General features: G+C 47.9%; 4 protein-coding genes across 4 annotated transcripts; all 4 read left to right on the forward strand.

Moving 5' to 3' along the window:
- Nucleotides 1-684: 684 nt before the first annotated feature.
- On the forward strand, nucleotides 685-11,010 carry FOMMEDRAFT_126700 (uncharacterized protein). Its single transcript, XM_007268846.1, has 35 exons — nucleotides 685-1,049; nucleotides 1,116-1,262; nucleotides 1,397-2,219; nucleotides 2,270-2,580; nucleotides 2,642-2,809; nucleotides 2,864-3,073; nucleotides 3,123-3,194; nucleotides 3,250-3,599; nucleotides 3,654-3,774; nucleotides 3,827-4,076; nucleotides 4,132-4,334; nucleotides 4,389-4,675; nucleotides 4,730-4,817; nucleotides 4,878-5,141; nucleotides 5,195-5,410; nucleotides 5,464-5,502; nucleotides 5,557-5,790; nucleotides 5,845-5,862; nucleotides 5,917-6,061; nucleotides 6,113-6,377; nucleotides 6,433-6,471; nucleotides 6,525-6,581; nucleotides 6,629-6,842; nucleotides 6,899-7,252; nucleotides 7,304-7,390; nucleotides 7,443-7,656; nucleotides 7,708-7,800; nucleotides 7,853-7,968; nucleotides 8,022-8,204; nucleotides 8,267-8,480; nucleotides 8,534-8,814; nucleotides 8,867-9,067; nucleotides 9,120-9,570; nucleotides 9,633-10,584; nucleotides 10,641-11,010. The coding sequence occupies exons 1-35, from the start codon at nucleotides 801-803 to the stop codon at nucleotides 10,951-10,953; spliced, it is 8,229 nt and encodes a 2,742-aa protein (XP_007268908.1). The 5' UTR covers nucleotides 685-800; the 3' UTR covers nucleotides 10,954-11,010.
- A 1,024-nt stretch (nucleotides 11,011-12,034) lies between these two features.
- FOMMEDRAFT_111593 (uncharacterized protein) lies at nucleotides 12,035-14,598 on the forward strand. Its single transcript, XM_007268847.1, has 11 exons — nucleotides 12,035-12,427; nucleotides 12,496-12,762; nucleotides 12,820-12,847; nucleotides 12,920-13,161; nucleotides 13,235-13,417; nucleotides 13,485-13,506; nucleotides 13,572-13,622; nucleotides 13,682-13,717; nucleotides 13,779-13,866; nucleotides 14,003-14,129; nucleotides 14,221-14,598. The coding sequence occupies exons 1-11, from the start codon at nucleotides 12,091-12,093 to the stop codon at nucleotides 14,532-14,534; spliced, it is 1,695 nt and encodes a 564-aa protein (XP_007268909.1). The 5' UTR covers nucleotides 12,035-12,090; the 3' UTR covers nucleotides 14,535-14,598.
- A 1,082-nt stretch (nucleotides 14,599-15,680) lies between these two features.
- On the forward strand, nucleotides 15,681-16,990 carry FOMMEDRAFT_30276 (uncharacterized protein; the record flags this gene model as incomplete). Its single annotated transcript, XM_007268848.1, has 2 exons — nucleotides 15,681-15,857; nucleotides 15,908-16,990. 2 exons carry the CDS (start codon nucleotides 15,681-15,683, stop codon nucleotides 16,988-16,990), a joined length of 1,260 nt encoding a protein of 419 aa, XP_007268910.1.
- A 1,856-nt stretch (nucleotides 16,991-18,846) lies between these two features.
- On the forward strand, nucleotides 18,847-22,125 carry FOMMEDRAFT_169713 (uncharacterized protein; the record flags this gene model as incomplete). The annotated part of the gene is made up of 6 exons (XM_007268849.1): nucleotides 18,847-19,126; nucleotides 19,184-19,257; nucleotides 19,306-19,425; nucleotides 19,482-19,728; nucleotides 19,789-19,913; nucleotides 19,963-22,125. The coding sequence occupies 6 exons, from the start codon at nucleotides 18,847-18,849 to the stop codon at nucleotides 22,123-22,125; spliced, it is 3,009 nt and encodes a 1,002-aa protein (XP_007268911.1).
- Nucleotides 22,126-22,523: the final 398 nt, after the last annotated feature.

Consider the following 22,523-nt stretch of genomic DNA (forward strand, 5'->3'; position numbering starts at 1 on the left):
GAGAGACTTACGAGGAGGACAGTGGAGGAGGGCTGAGATGATAGTGGTTTGGTTCAAAGAGGAGGAAATGCATAAATGGGCTGTGGGCAGAGGGTTGGGTCGAGGGTTCCCTACAAACAGAACCAAACTGCGTCTGAGGCAATACGTTCCCACGCCATCCCTGCGTCATCTGTTCCGCACTTGCCACACTCTGACCATGGCAACTCTGAAAACTCGAAGCAAATAAGAGGCCTCAACCGCTCGTTCACAGCCTTCTCCGGTCGCGAGCATTACACGATAGCCTCAATGTTGCCAGCAGGTTAAAAGGTCCCATGAGTGGTCCTCCTGAGAATTGATTACCAATACGCCTTGCATAGGTGCCCCTAATTCAAAGGCCGAGATCCCGCGCTTTGTTCCCCACAGTCACGCGCTGTTCTCAAAAGATGATAGGCGCCCGCAGTGGATGCTCTAAAGCCGCCTACGCGCGCAATTTTGACGTAGAAACAGGCTCTTCTACTCGCATGAATGTGTGAAGACTGAGCGGGAAGACTGGGTCGTTGTACATAATATTTAGCACGATTTATGAGCGATTTTTTACAGCTGAAGAGCCTGGCGGCACATTTGAGCGTCGGCAAATCAAAGTAGGATTAGGCATTTTTCTAAAAGCAGACACGCGACGGCTTCTCGCGTCGACCCGCCGGTAGCCTCGAGCCGCCTCCATCGGTGTTGCACTTCCAACGGCGTGTATTCGGAATTGCATGCACTTCCCTGCCGACGCGTGCCTCTAGTCTGTCCTCGCTCTTTCTTTCTCTCCTGCCACCATGGCGTCCAACGGAGAGGCCAAGAGCATGGCTCGCCGTCCGTCGGCGGCGACCTCCAACAATGTTGTTCAGACATCTGTCTCGCTCTCGACAAATAACTCGCGTGCGCACCGTAGCAATGAGTCGCACCATGGTTTTATCGGCTCCCATCCTGCAATAGCTGGTCCCGCAGGTTTTTCACCCGCAACGGCAGCTGGTTCTCCTCAGAGCAAGGCCGTGCTGGCTCTCATCAAACGGCTTACTGCAAAGGTAGGTCTTTGGTATAAACATACTCCAGACTCAGGATACTGACTGGCTTTCACGTTGCGCTTGTAGCTTCCTTGCTACTCAGGCCTTGCTCTGACCGACTTGGAGGCAGATCGTGCAGTGCAAAACATTATCGAAACGCTCGTCGAGTTGGCAAAACATGCTCTTGATATTATTGTCTGGAAGTTGTCCCAGGAGCTGGAAAGTCTCGCAAAGGTTAGTGTTATGCTCTAGTAGTGTTTTAATCATATCTGTTTTTCCTCAACTCCCCTTGGCCCTGCACCTCTCTTTCGCTCACCCGACTGCCATTTTGATTTCTGACTCTGACTGATGGCATCTTTGATGTATAGCTGGAAGCAACAGGACAACGTGCACTGTTTATCCTCCAGTCCGAATTGTTTTTATTAAAGGTCATGTCGGTTACCCTGTCGTGTCGCTGGCAACACCGCGGTAATATACCGCCGCAGAAGGCATCGCAATCTTCAGCAGACGCGTCCAGTAATTTCCGAGATGGCGCATCGTCACCAGCACCTGCGTCATCGTTTAACTCTCAAGCCCAAAGTTCCAAGGGTAGTCATACGGGTACGCGCTTTTCTGCACCATCACTCATTCTTGAGGCACCTCCGCTTGACGAGAACTGTGCTCGTTGGCTCGTGAGCGTCATGATTCTTCTTCTGCGGCAGGCGGCCCCGCGTGATGACCGCACGAAGGCGTATGATAATCTTAGCTCGGATGCGACTTTATACGGCTTCGAGTCGATAAACAGTGACGATGGTTTGCGACATGAGGATGACATGCCATGGATACCTCCCTCTGACGACGAACCGGCCTCCACTCCTGCAGGCCAAGTACCGCATAAGTCGCCCTCGATGACTTCTGTGTCCACCAATTCCTCTACTCCAATACCTTTGGCTCGCTCGGCACTCGGTTTCCAGCGTACACCTCGGACTCTCACGATGTCTTCTTTGCCACTTTACTCCTTGATAACAGAATGGGCAGGTAACATTGTTTACTTGCTCTCCGCGGCAAATTGGAGCGTAGTCTTGAGCAAGATTCGAGGGAAAATCCACTCTCTGGCTCGTGCCTCGAATGAGGATTCGCAAGACTATACAGACTTGCAGCTCATGCAGTACTGCGCACTGGACCGAACCAGACTGATCCTCATTCTTCAAGGTATATCTGTTCGGTTATTGTTTTTGGACCGTTCTGAGACTTTCGAATAGATCTTTCTAGTTTACTCGTGAACATGAAACCTGACGCACAATGTGCCGTTGCGACATGCTTGCGTCGGGCCATCTGGAATTGGATAGAGACATTTCCAAGCGAATTCGTAGAAATGTCAAGGGGTCAAAGAAAGCTTGACGGAGCACCCGAACGGGTCTTTGATCTATTCATTCAAATTAAGAACGACCAGAATAGGAAAATGCTCTGGCCTGTGCTCACTGCGTTGCTTTTGTTGAGCCACGACCGTCTGAAGCAGGTTTCTATTCTTCTCGAAAGTCAATCAGGGAGCAAGCAAATTCAAGGCAAGAAGGTACATTTCTTTTTCGGACTTGAACGAAAATACACTTCTTAATTACGTCGCTTCTTTCTAGGAGCTCGTCTTTCTCGACAAACTACAAAAGAACTTGCCAGCTTCGTCAAAGTTTTCTGAAACGTCTCTTCTCTGCCACGCCGACGTCATGCGTGCCGCGTCGTACATCCCTGCCGAGTATGATGTAACCATCAGAAGCGTTGCTTGGGAAGTGGCAGATGACTTGAAAGTGCGCATTCACTGACCTTGGTCATACCTTGATATACTGACTTCCCGAATCTAGGAACGTCTCTGGAAAGCACAGGACCAACGACCGTTCTTCGAATCTAGTGAACCGATCGATGTTCCCCTTCATGCAGATGTAACTGCGGGAGTCGCCAGGTTCCTTCCTGAAGAAGAATACTTACGACTCATCGATGCATGTCTTGAACCCGAACGATCCGACACTGTCAAAATGGTCGCCATAAAGGCCCTCATTACATTAAGTCAACAGGTATAGTGTCATATCGTGCTCGGTGAATCGCATCTGACAGTAGACTAAGTCAGCAAAGTGGCCACACCTGGAAGCCGTGAGATCCGAGCATCTGATTGATCGTATCCGACGCATATATCAGGTACTAGAGTTTTCATGTGCACGTTGTCCAATTCATGATTGATTCCACTCTACAGAGCTCTGTATCGCGGCACAACGAGAAAGATGATTTGGGAGTCATGAAACGCAGCGCGACACGGCCGACAATGAAAAGATACAGCTCCGAGACAATCATAGAGAAAGAACTCCTTGCGCTCTCGATATTATGCTTGTACAGATTTGATACTCTGTTCTTTCCTCTTTTGCTCGATGGAGAAGAAGGCAAAAGTTGGCTTTCCGATGTCATAGCAGTCATTCGAGACCCTGGCAGCGCAACTCTTCCATTATCTGCCCTTAGGACGTATATTCATGCGGCAAACTGGATGTTGGAACAACCAACAGGAAGCCCGTATCATGGGGCTGCGACTTACTGGCTTGGGATAACAGTGTAATTATCAACTTGATTTTTTTTACGTGCATGCTTATTAATTGTACCGTCTAGCCCGATTGCGGTGCATGTTACGGCGACACGCCTCCTAGATACTCGCGAGAGTCTATTCGAACAGAGGATAATTGCAGAGATGCTGTTCTACTACACCTCTTTGTACAGACAAGGCGTCCAGGTAAGTCGTATTGAAAAGAGGCCATGGATTCGCTAAGCTCAGCATTCATCAGAACGGCGTTATGGGTGACTGGGATTTTTCAAATGGCCGCCTTCCGGCTGTTATCTCTGCTGAAGTGGCGTTTTTGGTCACCTTGACGTCTACAGATACCATTGTTTCATCCATCGCAGCAAAGGGATTAAGGGAAATTGCGATTGCAGAATGCTTGCCTAACCCACGCAGACCTTTCGAGGAGAGTGACGAGGCCGCTAAGAGGTACCCACTTTATGAACAATTGGGAGACCCGTCAGCCATAGTCGTCGGTACGTTTGGTTGGTTTGATTTTCAATTGGCATATACTCAGATTCGTGTCGTCAGGCCGAGTCGCTCAACAAAAGCGAATACGGAAAGTACTGCGGCTCCTAACCACAGCTTCAGCGCTGCATGCTTCTGTCTGGCAGGAGTGCTACTTCAGGTGGGCTGCGCTCAGAGATTGGATTGTAAACCGTCCTCAAGCAGTCTCTGAATTTGATGTCCACTCGACTTTCCGACCTGCCGGTGATTTGTCAATGTCCACTGAGGTTATACTTTTTACAAGCGACCACCACGTCTGCTAACGATTGTTGTTTTTACAGGAGAAATTCTACCAATGGCAGAACTTGACGCTCTTCATGGCTTCATTCGGTGCTATATCAGTAATGGAGGACTTGAGCGAGGAGTGGACGAAGCAGTTTCCCTTGCACGAACTGTCGGATCGCCTGCGTATATCGCACGATGGTGACGCGATGGTGAACGATTTCCTGGCCTACACCGTCGACTTCTTGGTATCCGAAATCCCTCTAGCACGAGATACGGCGAAAGAGGCTCTCGGTTCGGAATTGAATCCGCGCTTGTTCAATAGACTATTCAGGCAGATTTACGAGTGGGTAGATCACTCCGTCTTTATACGGCAACTACTAAAGAGAACATGTTCTAGTTCGGTTGATGATGCGGCAAGGATCAGCGCTGACGCTCCCACTCCACAAGGCGGCGAAGACGACCTTTTACTTATGTACTTCGAACAGGTAAATCTTTTTCCAGGCCAAAATGAAAGCCCAATATCTGACAGTCCCCGCTTGCTACAGCTTGTGACAGTCTTGAAACTGCTCGTCGACCGCGCCGACGCACCGCAGGACGATTTTCTCGCAAATAACGACCTGAGCCAGGCTTTGCTTACTCTTACCAAGTTCATGGAGCGATTCAAGGATGGTGACTTGCTGCGGTTCAAGACAAAGTTCTGCATGTTCTGTGAAGCGGCTTGTGGACGTGGCGAATCACTTGGTCTCAGGACTGATGATTTCGTTCGCAATAATTTGCTTAACATCATTGTCGAGTGGTTCGAACCCGAGGTACGTCGTCGACTTATATTTGTAATAGACAACGATTGACGAACGTTACTCAGGGAGTTGGCCATGATGACTTCCATTTGATGCGTTTACGGCACGAAGCTAACGTGTCCGCCCTGCGCGCAGTAGTCAGATTACTAGAACGTCTGCGTTTGCAACCTATCGACATTTCCACGGGAGATGATGCCTCACATGTAGTCTCGAGGCGATATCTAAAGTATCAAAGTGTTCTCCTTCACGGTTTGCAATTCGATCCCTTATCCGAGCCTTCTGTAAGTGAAAATCTTTGTAAGTTTTGTGGCAGAGAGACTAATCAACTTAAAAGATTGACGAAGATCGGAGCTCGCAACACTCGTCCGGACAGGTAATTGCTCATTATACTTCTTGGGTGTGTTTGATGCGAAATCTCTGTTTACAGCGTAAGAGCTCTGACAAGGGAGGGCTTCGAGATCTTATCATCAGCGGTCTTGCCCATTTACTGTCCATGAATACCGATATTGGTCTCAAGCATTTCCTACCACTTGGTTATGACCAGGATCCGGCGAAACGAGCGATTTTCTGCAAAGTTGTTGCACGTGTGATGGACCTTGGAGGTCGGCTGGAGACGCAGAACGAATCTATGGTTGCTGGACGTCGGTCTAGAATTGGAGAGGTACGAGTTAAATCTTCAAGGTTTGCAGGTTATTCTGATATCATCCAATTCTAGCTGGTCAAGGGTTGTGATGTACCTAGCTTTCATCGTAGAGACGTATTATTACCAGGCTAATTATATGTTCAGATGATTCTCGTGCTCGCAATCTGTGAAACTTGTCCTTCCAGTGAAGTCGATGTCGTCATTCCCGTCCTGTTGAATTTGTTTGACTCCAGGGCTTCGCTACTGGAGTTATTGAAGTTGATGATTGAACGGGAAGTCAAGACCACTCGTACGTTTCCCTTCAGTTTAATGCAAGAAAACGTTCTAATTAGTACCGCAGAGAACGAAGTCAGCTTGTTTAGAGGCAACTCAATGCGCATTAAGCTTCTGTGCGGCTTTGCGAAAATACATGGCTACGATTACCTCCGCAGGCTGGTCAAACCGTTGCTGGACATGATGTGTCAACCCAAGCACGAGACGTCCACGTTCATTCTGGATCCTACAAAGACTACTGATGAAGACGTCGAGAATAACAGGAAGGCTATCAAGTTTCTCGCAGAGAACTTCTTGAGCCTGGTCTGTGACTCGGCGAGCACCATGCCATTGTAAGTGCCGTTCAGGACACCATTTAAAATTTAATACTGAGAGATGTACCTTCAGAATGCTGAGAGAAGTTTGCGCGCATATCTCCCAGACTGTGTAAGTCCGCGATTTTGATCGTTCGTCTTTTGATGCTAACATTAGCAATGAAGTGCTGAAGTCTGGCCTGAGGCTAAGTTCGCCGCATTAGGCGCCTTTATTTTCCTGAGGTACGCTGGCTCAGTATTTAAATGGTATCTTATCTGACCTTCCATAGATTCATTTCTCCTGCTCTCGTTTCGCCCGACACCATTGACATAGAACTGCCACCTGATCACATCAGAATTCGTCGCGGCCTCCTGGTCATTACGAAGATCATTCAGAACCTTGCGAATAACGTGCGATTTGGCAAGGAAGTACACATGATGTGGTTCAATGAATTCCTGACGGACAATATCGTTCGTGTTATGCGATTCCTTACGGAAGTTAACGTGAGCAGCAGAATTTTTATATCCACATGCGTACTTATTCAGAAGAGATACGACAGAAATTCAACCCCTCCGCCGTTGAAGAAGACCAAGGTGAATGGCAAGGTGGAACCTTCGATGAGACAGATGCCATCGTGTTGCACCGATTCTTCGAGAAACATGCCGATAAAGTAGGGAAAGAGCTACTCAGTCTGTCGAAGACGTCTAAAGAAGGTGAAGCCGCTGTCGTTGGTGGGAAGAGGGCATGGGATACATTATGCGCTGCACTCGTAGAGATGGGTCAGCCCGTCGACGTTCCACACTTAAGCGCGCTCCACTCCTCATCTCCGGGTGGTTATCAAGACTTCATGCTTCGTAACGTGGATAGAAACACGGACTCTGTCATGTCAATGTTCACGGAAGTTGCTATAAAGGCAAGTGAGATTCACGTTAACTAACAAATTACATTACTCATCCCATTGCAGGAGGACGTTGTATTATACCTTCTTCCTATTTGTCAACTGGATATCGAAGTTCTTGACTTTGAATTACTGGTACATCATATCTTCAAGGTGAGAACTATACCATAGCAAACAAGCACATTCTAACCAACAATCTCTTCAGACAACGATGTCCACTATCAACGAAGGGAGGAATGTTGAAGTCATTATAGATTGCACTAACTATACGACAGCATCCGAAATTCCGATGCAATGGTTCAAGTTCTTTATTGAACTGGCACCAAGTGATTTACGGTCGCGCTTCTCCACTGCGTACCTCCTCAATTGCAATTTGGCCATGCAGCGCTTCCTCCGCAAGCTTTACAATATTTGCTCCGGTCCGTCGTCATTGTATGTTTTGCACAGCTTCACACTTACAATTTTGACAGGTATATTTTTCATTGAGATTCGACCGAAGCTCAGCGTCTCCGAGCTTTGTGAAGCTGTTCACTGCAATGTTGCGGACGCCTTGAAGACAGCATGTAAGCGACTAGATATTCATTGAATTCGTTTGACTCAGGCTATGTTCTCCAGATAATCTAGAGCAAGAAGATAGGGAAGTCTTCAAGGATATCATGCTTCGCCAAGCACACCTTATGAAGGTCCCTGTAAATCTCGCCGTTGCTCAATCGCATCTGCGAATTGATTCGGTACGTTTATTTTATAAAACCGTTTACACGCGGATGCCAATATCTCCATACAGGTCAAGGCGCAGAACGTATACGCTCAATTCTCGTGCAAGACAACTGAGATCGTGCCATTTGGAGACATTGGCGATATCTACAATGTATCGACAGGGCGTGAGGCAAATGAGTTCATAATCCGGCGAAACCGCAACGGTGGTACTTTATACTTCTCTTCGCCCGAGCGGGATCATATTGTAAAGGTCCGATAGCCTTCTTTATACTTCTAAAGACCTATATCGACGAGTACGGACTGCATTTCTAGACTATCCGTTCAGCAAAAAGCCGAATGAACGTCAGCCGTGCTGTGTTCTTCGATCGTTTCTCGAGATTGTCCAACGTCTCTGCCGCCCTACTCAATATCGCGATGCTGAACACGCATCACGAGCATCCTGATCTGAGGAGCTCCGCTTACGACCTGCTAAAGGCCGTATGCTCGTCAATTGGTTATGATTCAGAGACCTTGCTGCCATCGTCTGGTAAATTACTTTCGCTTGTATCCTTATTCACTGTACACTGACACGATTTGAAGGAGGATTCATTCCTGGTAATCCTCTGAGGCTCGTCATGCAGCTCAGCGAGAAGCTTGCTATGTTTGCGCCGGAGTTGACGCTTGACTTCCTGTCTCAAGTCTGTCTAGAACAGGAGAAAACTCCGATTGCACAGAAGTCCATCACACTTAGGTACACGTCACCTTGGATCAAGAATTTGAACAGGTTCTGCGACCCTACCTGCGACTTATATGAGCTCTCAGGTGCAAGATTGAGGGACTGCGTCCGATTACTACTCGACGTGAGTGTGCGGGATCCAGAGGTAAGCAGGCTTGTGTGTGATTTTTGTTGTCCTGCTGAACACTGCATGACAGGCGTTCCACGTGGCTGTGCGTCTTATCTGGCCTGAGGTTGGAAAACTTGATACACCAGTCATAAATATTGTATTGGATGAAGTGATGCGTGCTGCTGTTGATGGAGGATTAGGTTCGACAAGATGCGAAGTCATGTCTGAAATCCTGAATCATATGTGCTCCAAGAGCGCTCGGGGCCGTATATTGGCGAAACTGCGCAAGGTATTTTTTTAATGTATTTTCGTACTATGCAATCACTAATGGCAGGGAATAGGCATTAGGGAAGACATCAACTAAGCCAAGTAAATCCCTGGAGAAGAATGTACATTGGAACGAAATCACGGCATATTCGCGGCTTGCTCTCGGGACTGGTAATACGATTGAGCACGCACTTCAGGTCCAGCTCTTGGTGCCCGAAATAATGCATCTTGTAACTCTCTTAGCAAGCCAGGGCGATGCCTCCATGCGCAATACTGTATATGGGCTTGCGCTTCAATTGTTCCAATCACTATATCAATTGCATGCGGACGATTCGGGTCTATCGTCGGAAATTCGGAATCTCTTGGTTGAAATAGCTCAACTTGAGACTGTTCGTCTATTCGGTCTGACGTATTCCTCAAATACCAGCGAGTTTGCTATCTTTGATGGTTACGACAGTCGGGAGTCGCTGGAAGGCTTGACGCGGTGGTTGCTAAAGGCTCTTTGCGTCTGTGCCGGAAACACGGGTTAGTTCAGCCCTTCCTATCTCCATTGTTACAGAGCGCTGACTATATTCGCATCCTCGTAGGTCTGGTGAATGTGTGGAGGGCGCGATGGATGGGCCTCTTGACCGCTACAGCCTTCCAATTGTCACCAAGCATCCAGCCCCGAGCCTTTATTGTCATGGGAACATTGGCGTCTTCAGATGTGGACGACGATCTTCTGTACCAGATGCTTGTAGCTTTAAGGAGCGCGATGAAAATGGCGGACGAGTCGGACACACAATGTGTCGTAAGCATGCTGAACTGCATTTGCAAAGTCGTTCCGTCCCTCCCGGAAAGCTCGCGCTATGTCGGCACACTATTCTGGTTGGCAGTCGCACTATTACAGTCTAGCCATGCTCCATTCTATAAAGAAGCAATCGATCTGCTTTGTGCTTGTGTCACAACTCTTCAAAAGCAGAATGCGTTCCACGAGAAGGGCTTCACCGCAACGTTACTGGAATCTCGGTCGTGCCTTGAAGAAATCCACGTACAACTGGACGAACTTCTAGGTTTATCATTTGATTCCGACTTCTCGTTTTCGTTAGCCGCTGTCATTTTTAAAGGGATTCGACGGCCAAACCTCCAGCAATCAGCGGTTAAAGCTTTACGCTGTCTCCTCACTGCTTCGGTGTCGACCGTACCCACTCCAGTACCGGCGGATGCAACCGTCCACAGCGAGGCACTAGGCTATTTTATAGCTCTCCTCTCAGTTTCGACTACTGTTCCAGCGTATCAACAACTTCTGCAAGATGCTCGCGCTGGTGAGGAGTGGATTTCATCGAAGGATTCCTCTGATCAAGCGGAGGATGAAAATGATCAACTGCCTCAAATTTCATTCGATGTTTTGGGGTGCACTGAGCCGCCGAGCCCTCTGTTTGCAATCTCGTTCCTGGGTGCAATCCTTTCCAGCGCTCAGGTCGATGATGCGGAGTCGCAGATACTGTTCGGGATCATGAAAGAAGCATCAATGGTTTATCCCGAAGTCGTCTCGCTTGCGTACGTGCCAGGCGCAAACTTCCAAATATATTTTGTGCTGACATTGAGCTTCTCAGGTATGATGGACTGCAAGACAAGATTCACGACATCTTCACAAGTTCTTCCAACCCCTCGATACTGTCATCAGCTTCAGCAGTATTCCGTGTGGCGATGGAAGATGCTGCGAGTACCGTAGGCGCAAAAGGCTCCTCATCAACACTCAGCACACTCGACGAGGATACCACATACGGCCAACGTCAACTCCACGCCCTCGAAGATCTGAATATGCAGGGTCTCGCGAATACCTTCCAGTTCTTGCCACTAAATCGCGGGCATGTCACTAAAGTCCTTAATTGGTTCCCTGAGTTGATTACGAAGATCATAGAGTAGTCAATTGACTCCTCTCATCCCCCATACATATCCCTCTCACCCTTTTGAGACTCTCGCGTCATTTCGATTTCTGTGTTTTACTGCGGGGTACCATTTGTGTTCTGTCTTTTCTGCCAGTGCAACTTGTATAACGTCTGTCCCTTTCATCTCTGATGCTCTCTGTGTTTCTTACATAGGTACTTTTTATTATCGGGATAGGTTCACCTTGTATTAATTAACGTTTTTATTCCGAATGAATAGGATCTGGAATTTTGTGTGTCCTAATAGTAATACGAATTACAGGCAACTTTATGAGTGAGAAACCAATCAGGATTTTGTTATTGCCAAGTACGACGAAAAAATGGAAGCCCGAATAAATAAAGCCGCAGCGGTATCAATGCGGCAACAAGGCAATTGCTCATCCGGATGAAATTTAATGTTATGAAGGCGGCAATAGACCATGTCATTGTTGCAAATAACCTGAAGGCCTGGTAATTACCTAATTTGTATTTCTCTGTAATCGTCGATCAGTTTCGGTCCGCGTTGCTTTCCAAGCCTCGTTACTACCATAGTATCATTGACGCTATCATCCAAATTGCATCAAGGATCCGTGTTCATAGACTGGCTTTATCATACGACCGAACCATGTGAAGAATTGGCCATGCTTCGCTTCATTATTTATACGACTGCTAGTGATTCCGTTACATGTGCCACACGCTCTTCCGAGTCTTCGCCAGCGGTCCCGACTGTGTTGATCCATGCACAGATCCTATACGATACAGAAGAATTCTCAAGATACGCATGGATCTGGATGACGTGCCTTGAAAAGTTGTATCGCTCGGGCCGTTCAATGGCCATTCGAACAGTTTTCCAATCATCAAGCTCTGTCTAGGCAGGTCACAAAGCGCTTGCAGCATCGGTACTGTCCGCGGAATTCGATGCGTTCTTCTTGGGAATGAACTTCTCTCCGTCATACCCGCTTCCGCGCTATCATGCGTTGTTTTCTGTTGGAGCTCCTATCTTGGCTTCAGCTCCGCATGCTGCCCTAGTCCAGTTGCAAACACATACTATAAAGAGTGCGCCTGAAAGTTACTGTAAAGCTGTGCTCTCTCTAGCACCCACTCTGTCCCCAAGCTTCAGCTTAAGGTTATTTCTGTTATGTTTGGCCAGATTGCTCTCGTCATAGCAGCATTGTCATCTTTCTCTGCCACTGCTAGTGGAGCACGCCTCAAGGATGGACGTGCACATGCCAACATGGCTCCCAGTGCAGTTGTTCCAATAATCTCCCTCGGCGACATCGACGCAAATGCACCAGTTACAAGCCGAAACGGAACGCAACTCCCGCCGTATAACACAACGTACCTTTTCGATCAGCTCATTGATCATAATAATCCCAGCCTCGGTACATTCAAGCAGCGATTCTGGTTCACGTATGAGTTCTATGAACCAGGTGGACCGATTATTTTAATGACACCTGGCGAGGCAAATGCTGCACGTGAGTTATTCCAATCGATGCATCCAATGAGCTCTTAGCATAACATGTCCTCTCTCCGAAACAAATAGCTTACACCGGATATCTTACTAATCGTACCATCAATGGACTCATTGCACAGCAGCAGAATGGTTCCACTATCGTCCTTGAACATCGATACTACGGACTATCAAACCCCTTTGATGACTTGAGTGTCGCAAGTCTCAAGTACCACACCATTCAGCAAGCTATTGATGACCTTGTCTATTTTGCACAAAATGTTAAATTACCTATGCCTGGCGGGGATAAAGTCACACCAGACAAGGCTCCATGGGTGCTTATTGGCGGGAGTTACAGCGGTAAATGCCGTTTTAGCATTTTTGAAAGATATTCTTATTAAGTTATTCTACGTTTAGGCGCACTGACGGGTTGGACGATGGTTAAGTAAGTCCTCGTGCAGCCCCAATTCTCAATATCGAACAGTATATGTGCAGCGTAAACTAATCGAAATTTCAGTAAACCAGATATATTCTTCGCTGGATACGCTTCTTCAGCCGTCGAGGAGTCCATCATATACTTCTGGCAATACTTCGACCCCATTCGACAATTTATGCCAGCAAATTGCTCTGCAGATGTTCAGGCTGCCATCGCACATATAGATCAGGTCTTCACACATGGATCAACGGCCGAGATTGCCAGCATAAAGAGCAACTTTGGATTAGGAGACATGACCCATTTGGATGATGTTGCTGGAGCTTGTGCGTGCCTGCTTCCATATCCGCTTTGGAGTCTTCTGTTGATAAGTAGACTGAATAATCCGATTTGATACAGTACGTAATAACCTATGGGATTGGCAAAGTTTATCGCCCACGTCCGGGCCGGGAGCACTCTTCTTTACCTTCTGCGACGCACTTGAAGTAAAGAATGGCGTCTCTGCCGGTCCGAGGGGTTGGGGCGTCGACCATGCACTCCAAGCCTGGGGCAAGTTCTGGAATGAGACATATTATGAATTGCGTGCGTATTTTCTGTTACCGATCCGGATTCTGTTTGAGAATTTATTTATTTATTTGTGCAACTTTAGTGTGTGGAGATATGGATGCAGAGCACGTCTATTCATTTCACTACAATTCGAGCCCGTGAAATTAACGATGGCTCGTGCCTATGATAGGACATGTCTGGGGACTTACGATCCAACACAGGACTTTTGGACCAATACAACGTCAGTCTAGATCGTTTCACATTTACTCGAGATCAGATATTAAAGCAGCCGACTCATAGTATCGATAACTCTGGTCGCTCGTGGACGTGGATAGTGTAAGTCTCCATCATTCCATTGCAACACAGGCGGCAGTGTTAACGCCAAATCTTGATGCAGTTGTAACCAAGTCGGTTTCTTCCAAGACGGGGCTCCAGAGGGCACGCCAAGCCTCGTTACGAGGCTTGTGCAGCCGGCATACGATGAGGTTCGTTCCATTCTTTATGACACAAATCTAGAAAATCAACCACCAGAGCCACGAACCCATTACACGCTTTCTCCGCCGAAAAAAATTTGCCTGCACGATGTACATTGGAGAATGATATCTGATATCTGACATACAGCGCCAATGCACGTACTGGTTCCCAGAGGCATTCAGCAAGCCGCCCACCCCTAATGTAGCGTCGACTAACAGGGCGTATGGTGGCTGGGACTTAACTGCCGATAGGCTGTTCTTTGCGAATGGGAAACGTATGTCGAAATCTTTTCTATTGAATCTATTCTATTTAACCATTCACACTATGTATTTACATGGTATTTTCGGGTTTTCTCGGGCTTACAGGCGATCCCTGGCGTGATGCAACCGTCTCTTCAGACTTCCACACCCGTCAGAGTACTTCATCGCAGCCCATCGCGGTCGGCGACGGGTTCCATTGCTCAGACCTCAGCGCTGCAGCGGGAATGGTGGACGACACAATTGCGAGTGTACAGAAAGAAGCGCTGGCAAAGATGAGGGGGTGGTTGGCTACTTGGAATAGTAATACCAAGAAAGGTGGGTTCAGGAAGGAGAAGAGGGATGCAGAGTCCAACATTGCTGGAGTGGCAAGGGTGAAACCCGTGAATGTGTGGCTAAGGAACTCGGTAGTCGTTTCTTGACCGTATCTGTGTTGAAACTTCAGAGGGCGACAACAAAATTAATGTTACAATTTGCGTCTAGCGCAGCGCGAAGAATTTCTAGCGTTGCCTGAACGAACTTTATCTCGAGCCTTGAGTGTCCCATTTGTCCCTGAGGACTATTTTTGGACATTAGTACGTAATTGAGGTCTTGGTCATTTGATTGTATGACAGAGCCCTATGTCTTGCGATCACCTCGAAAAACCCTTCGCCTACGGAAATAGCTCAGTTCGACTCACTGTGTCTCTCTGAAAGCTTCAAATCAAGTTGCTTTCCTGGTCCTCCATGTCGACCGATCGAGATCGAGTCATACCCTCAACCCCCGGATCTTGTGAGCCCCATTGTCCACGGCATAGCGACGGTACCGCCACCGTATTGTTTTCCGTGCACCTGATAGAGATAGATATGCGATACGCTGCACAGCGTGGCTGGACCTCCTGACCGTATCCTTGCCTTTCTCGTCGCGGCATCCCTTGCGTGCAATTTTCTTTGAGAAAACACAACTGGATAATGCAGTAAATATCCCTTTCTAAATTGAAAAATTACGACAGCTATTATCTGTACAAGAAAGAGAATAGAGTAGCCAAAGCTCAACATGTGACGTTTGCTGAGGTCCGGCGCGCCTGTGCAGTATCTCTGCCATTGTGCGCTTTGGAGAAATTTTGATTTGTTTCGGGGGGACAAACACCGACATGATTTCAATGCAAGTCTACAAGCTTTGGCGTAATCAACCTTCAGAGATATCTGGATTTCGCCGTGCTTAGTCCACATATTATTTTGGCCACCGACCTGGCATTGTTCTATGCGCTGTGCGCTTTCCGGTGCCCGCCCCTTCCGAACCACGATCAATATGTTTCCGCCGAAGCAGCACGTTTGATTGAATGGGTGCATATTGGTGCCCTGATTCCTGCTTGGCGCATAGAGTCACAATGGTGCAAAGCCACGACCATGCACGCCGACAACTCGGATTGTTTGGGTGTGATTTTGAACTTGGGTAAAGGTATATAAAGCGGGATTTGACTACTGACGCTACCAGACTTCCTATCTTCCTACAATTCCTACCATCCACCTCAGCTACAGCCACCCGTACAACCTTCTCCCCTCGTCCACATTCTGCCGTCCTATACCATGGACTTCTTCTCGACTAGCTTTCCCTTAGATGATCCTTTGTCATCCATATTTGTTCCGAATGCCCATACATCCGATGCACTTCACCACAGCACGAATGTGGGCAAGGATACTCAGCCACAACATTCCGTTGGGTCTAGCATACCAACGTATGTAGAAGGCTCAAATAACCAAGCGGTAAGTGGATTACTCTTCAGCTCGACGCCTTGACTGACGATACTCAATAGACTTGGAATGATGATTTATTCAGCGCTCACGGCGCTACCATTGACCACGGCGTCCACAACGGTGGTCTAATCCACAGTGATCAACTGGCGAACCCTATGTCTGGACCATGGAACAGCTACAACATCGTCGATACACCCCTTCGTCCTTACAATGGCGGGGTGCATTTCGCTCATCACGACCAAGCGTTTGGGAACTCGTCAATGACTTTCGGCGATGGCGCGGCTCCTGCTTCTACCTCCCGCGAGAGCTCCGTTTCCTATTCATCCTCAGGCTCTTCAGACTCGACGCCGTCACTCATGACTCCTCATTGGAACCAAGCTCCGAGCTTGCAAACTCCGTTTCTCCAGCAACATGCTCTCTTCATGAGTACTCCCATCCCCGATGTTCAGCAGCCACAGATGGCGAACAGCTTCATGGGATACAACACGGCCGGTACGCAACTGGCTGCGCCAGTACCTCCTGCGCAGATACAGAACTTCCCCGAACTTCAGTTCCGTTACTACACACGCGAAAATACCTTGAATGACGTTTCCCTCTCCGAACCCAGCGCTGCTACGTCGAGTGCAATTAGTGTTGACAACTCGTCTCCTATTCCGTCGACGTCGACGTCCGCTACGCCCGCCTCTCAGCCTGCAGGTCCTTCCAGTGCTCGTGAGAAAATAGACACTAAAGGAAAGGGAAAGGTCGACGACTCCAAGAAGACGGACAACATTGGTCCTATACGTCCGAATAAGCGGACGAGTAAAAATTCGAAGGTTCCTTGCAAGATATCAGACTGCAAGAAACTATTTCACTGCAAGAAGACGATGCTGCGACACGTAAGGACCTGGCATGAGAAGCAGATATGGTACTGTCCTGGACTGGATGCTGTACGCGATAGTACAATGCAGAAGTGTAACCACGTATCCGGGTACGTGCGCGAAGATTCTTTAAAGCGCCACCTCGGGACAGCCAAGGAAAATGACCCATGCCGAATTGAAGCTAGCAACCTGGGGTGGGATCCAACAGTTCCAGGGAGCATCCAAAAGTTGAAAGAGTACCGACCGAGTTGCCTCAATGGCGAGCTGGCGGAGAATATGTGAACTTGGTCGTATTTCGAATTTGCCTTCGGCCGCTGTTTTCTTTTACTCGTTTTAGTCCTTGTATCATGTGTCTATCCATATTTCCAATTCTACCCTCCTATTCCTGATTTTATTCCTGTCTTGATGTATTATCGCTAAGTCATATCTGCGTCCATATACACCCTAACTCTGTGTCTTTTTCTTTCTTCACTTTGTTTATCTTCTTCTCACCTCCACCCATTACTGTAGTTGAGCACGTTTAATATCTGTTAGGTGTAGATAAATCGACGAAAATATTTGCCTTACTCTTGATAGCATCAGCCACGAACGGTAAAAAGTTGCACGTTTGAATTTTTCAGTGCTAAAGGGGCAAATTGCACAGCAAATAGAATAATGTAGTATACAGTACAAACTTTCCGTCCTCGAGCACCTCGCCTTTATGCTTCATTTATGATGCGACGGTACAAAGAGATTCCGAGTTTGGATAAGATCTGCATGTCCAATGCGTGGTTGTGGGATGCGTGGCTGGTTGATAAGAAAATGTGTCCATACAACAAACATTGGCAGTATTTAACATGCGGAAGGCATCCACGTTAGTTTAGACGTACGACAGTAGAACTACTTGTACAGAAATCTAATTCGCAACTTCGTCTGACGGCGTCTTAAGAGAAGCATTACTTCCGTTCACTTCCCTTCAAAGCAGATATTTATTTGGACACACAATGTTACGTAAGTAGCATAACAGCGATTGCTTCCGAGGATCCGCAACCTTCTCTCTGCTCTGAACAACTCTATCGTTGCTTGCTAAAACCCACTTTTTGAATATAGCAGGGTCTCCGTATTTGTTTACGAGTGATGACGTTAAACACACGTCTGATTTACTGATCGAAACTACCGCTCTACCCTAAACCCTAAGCTTCAGCTATACTACTGTGATGTGGAACGATCACAGTGTATCGGACAGGACCGCGCCAAGGCGCTCGTGAACGTGCGAACATGACTGAAACGGGGTGTCCAGGGTATTGCTGTAATCAGAGCTGATTTCAAGTTGCAACCAGTTTGCCACTTTCTCGAATTGCTCCACTTCTTGATATATTGTAGACATAAATGCAACAAAGACAGAAGAAGCGGTTATCCTGGATACCACAAGCACACTGCACAAATTACTTGGATCATCCCTCAATTTGTGAACCAGCAAGACTCACATACAATATTAATAAACCATTCTGGTTGAAAATGTGACGAGCATCACTGCGTGCCTATAGTTGGTCCAAGTCCAACGGTAAAGAAAATGTGTGCCTGCACAGTACGTACGGTGCACATACGTTTAGTATGCTGGTCTCTTGTTTGATTTGTGCTCTTCTGATCTGAAGGGACAGTTGTACTCCTTTCTATATCATAGAAATTACGATCTCACTTTCGGAATAGTTTTCTGCCTGCCAAATTTATTGAGAGTGTGTCCAGCTTGCACAATTTCCGGCAAGCCCGAGGCAGCTCACTGCACAGAGTCACCAAACTTCATACATTTCATTCATTCCTTCTATTTTAGCATGAGGCATCATTGTCATTGTATGAATCGCTGCATATTAGCTAAGTTAGGCAGTCGTTACTGCCCCTCTGAAAAACCATGTATTAGCGCACCTACTCACGTTTCTGGGGTAATGAAATACCATGCATTGGACTAGTGCAATGGTGCATGTCGTGTTTTACAGTTCGTGTGATTTCATGATTAGGGCATTTGGGTGATCGACGACGAGGAAAGCACGTGCCAAATAAGTAACTGTGGGTCGTTATAGTCATGCCTCTTGAGCGCGTTCTTCATTCACTCTTCATCTTGCATTTGCTTAAATACTTTGCGCACCCTTGCGCATGTTGAAATGCAAGGACCTGGCGCGTCTTCCCTGGCTTCCCAGCCCCAACACAAGACAGGTTCACGACCAACGTCTCCGGACTCGCAAATGACGAACAGCTTACATCGTGCAACTGCGACTATTGACGAGTTCACCACAGCACTGGCAAAGGTTTCACGAGCACCTTCTCCGGATGCAGCAGACCGTGACTTGTTGCACTGCTGCTGTGGTCGAGAGGATTGTGCCAATGCGGCTGCATGGACGGCCTTCCAGAATAAGCTCGAAAGTCGGTTGATTTTGTGTGCTGGTAAGTCCATTTATGCTTTCGAGTCGTTAAATTATGAATACTCAAACGTCTCTGAAGAGGTTGGACAGGCTTTGTTGGCGAAACATGAAGCCTATATACGAAGACACGGTCTAGACGACTCCGATGCTCAGGTATGACAACCAACTTTTATTGTCTCTCGACTTGCTAACTCTAGATAGTCAGATGATGGAAGCGACTTGTCACGACCGGAAACCCCAACTCTTCACTCCTCAAATCTGATCTTGGACCCTGAGAAACAAGTATTAGAATTAAGGAAAGAGAATTCGTCACTGGAGAAGGCGAGTTGCGCGGAAATTGAATTGACGCGGAGGTACCTGACTGTTATTCTTCCCAGAAATTACATGCAGCTCTACTCAACGCAGAAATATCTGAGGCATCGAAGAAGTCGTTATATCAAGAGCTGGACGAGGCTAAAGAGTCACTCTCAAAACTCACCATAAATCAGGCAAAGTCAGCTGGTTGGGACACCCGTTTGAATACTATCTCTGAGGAGAAGGACGATCTTCAGCAGGAGCTTGATAGCGAGAGGCAAAGAGCGAAGAATGCAGAAGCTCACGTCGCATCGCTTAGAGAACGCTGTGGTTTGTACCCTTTTTGTCATACGATTTAGCGAAATCGGCTCAACAAAGGTTAAATATCAGTTAAGCTTCAGTCAGAGATGGGTCGGTTGTATGATGAACTGGATCAACAAAAACAATCCCGAACCGAGCTCTCTGAAGAAATAGTTCGCGATGCTCGAGCTCGTCTGCAAATGGTTCAACACCAAGTGAGTTCACTCGGTTCGTCTTGTGCATCCAATCCTGACGCCTCATTAGCAATTTGGGCACTCATTGCTGTCTGACAACCCAGAGATTACTCAGATGATGGAGTCCTTGGTCGCTGATAACGAAGCTTTGAAGCGCGATGTCGCAGAATTACAGAATCTCCTCGCAGAATCTCGAGAGGATGTCCGCGTGTTACAGGAGGAAGTCCAGGAGTCGCGGGTAGCGGGACGCATGTCGAGGAATATTTCTTCTTTATCGACTCGTCCAGGTCACGGCTATTCGTTTAGCTGGGCCTCATCATTTGGACAAGCTCCTCTCTCTCCCGTTTCTCGCAGTGCGGCTCACTCTACGCAACCTAGCGAATCATTATCACCTCAGCCCGAAGCCCGACCGCTCTCTCCGCCGGAGTCTCGTGCAGCATCTGAGAGACGCTTTCCAGCTTTATCCAGCCCTCGTCCGAAATACCCTCCCTCGCAGCTCAATCTTGATATCGAAGACAGGAATGCGCGCATAAAATCTCCTGACTTTCCTGGGAAGAAGTCGCCTAGAAGGCCTCTTTTTCTGTTGTCGCAGAATAAGGCTGTCCAAACGGATGACATTAGTTGGACGAGTCTGCTTTCTCCGGTACATCGCGCTCAGACGGATGACGGCTCATCATCGACCCCAGCTCGTGAAGGAAGATCTGAGTCATCGTCATTGGCAGATACGCATTCATATGCTTCGACGATTGCTGCTGTCGTTGACCGAGCCAATTCTCTGTTCACCCGTATGACACAAGCCGATGCTCGGACTCTCATGAACCGGCTCAAGCGCCAGCGACTCGCAGGTGACATTTCACATTTGTCGCATGCGACCGTTTCTTCCATCCTTTCGGATGCCAATAGCCTCCGCTCACATTTCCGTGGTGTTCTTGAAGATGAACGAGCCATAAGCACATGCACTAGGCGGGACTTGCGTGCCTTACTTGGATTATTGCGCGAGATGGTTGGAGAGATGGGTATGATGCGTATTGCTCTAAACGATGTCATTCTCGACCCTTCCTTAGCGCCTAAGTTAAGTGAAGCCGCAATGGATCCCTCGAAGGATTTGACCGAGGCAGGTACTCGTGGAGCCAAGTCCAACGCGTCCGGTTGGATGGCACCTCTATCGAAACTCTTCTCTGGTGTAAACACGCAAGCGGACGACAAAGTGGCGGAGCGTGTGTCTACCCCTTCTCGGGCGGTGTCTGGTGCAACCGCAGCAAACGCGACGCTGCGACAGAAACCGCCCAAGTTTGCCCCGAAATCTGGTCCTGCACTTGCAGCATCTGCTACTACCGTTAACGTCGAGTTCTCCGGCGCAGGCGTTGGTCGCTCGGTCACTTCAAGTGCTACTGCTCCCATTGTCGTGAGCTCGGGTGGAGAAGCTGCAAGATCGGAAACCCCTGTTCCCGGAACTCTATCATCTCGGGCCGTTATGGGTATCTTTGCTGGTGCGCCTCAGCCCCAGAAGGACGACCCTTGGATTTTCGTCACTTCAAAGCCAGACAAGAGGCTTCGTGGCCAGAAGTCCACTATGGATATGCGCACAGCAACATTAACCAGATCCGCGGGTCGATGGGGTGCTCCACGTTTACCGAGGAATGTCGATGCCGTAGTCGACTCTGGATCAGCAATTCACGACTCGGACGAGGAAGAAAATGATGAAACTAACGTTCCAAACACGCTTCTTGAACGTACTCTACGACCTAGAGGCTTATCGGACTCGTCCATACGATCGACATTTTTGAACGATGGAGCCAATCCTACCTCGCCGATAAATAATGCTCCACAGGCCCCAGCCCCGACACCGATTTCACCCGTTCCTGTCCGTGCGCCGTTACGTGGAAGATCTGTGTTGCAGCAGAGTACGCTCAATCCGTCGAGCACGTCTCGACCATCGGTCCTGCAAGCGTTTAGCCGAGCGTTTGCTATTCCATCTCTATCAACGCCTCCTGCCAACTCTTCCTCCCCACCTGCCTCGATTCCAACTGGGCCGCAGCAGACCGTATCAAAACGTGCAATGTCACCACGTGGCGGACGTTTCCTGCCCAGTATCGCAGGCTGGGCAGCTTCACAGGCAGGTCTTGATGCAGAAGCTACAGAAGAGTTTGTTGGGAGCGTCCGAGAACGGGAAGATGATACAACCTTTGCGCGCCGAGCATGGCACCGTGACATGCTAGGAAGGGAGCTCTAGACGTCTTCTCTTTGTATGTAGACTTTTTTATGTGGATCCCACTGATCGCGATGTTTATGCTATGTATGAATACGTCTACTTTCCCGGACTACAACCATTTTCATCTAATACCTCTTATGTATTATACCAATGTGATGTAGCTCCTGCATTAAACGAACATTTTTCTGAATTGTATGGTGGTATTCACATAGATTAAAAATATTGAATTATATCATATATGGACTCAGTTATTCTTGCGACTAGCTGGCCTTCTCGGGGGGATGTAATTCACGTGACTCGAACTTGTTTGGCGTGGTAAACCACATCATACTGCGCACTCTTTCTGAGCTACCTTGTCGTCGACCTTCTTGCTGTCCTACACCATAATTTATTGGCATAATAACGACAAGCTTTCATTG

This window comes from Fomitiporia mediterranea, assembly GCF_000271605.1.
Source record: "Fomitiporia mediterranea MF3/22 unplaced genomic scaffold FOMMEscaffold_8, whole genome shotgun sequence".
Taxonomy (NCBI): domain Eukaryota; kingdom Fungi; phylum Basidiomycota; class Agaricomycetes; order Hymenochaetales; family Hymenochaetaceae; genus Fomitiporia; species Fomitiporia mediterranea.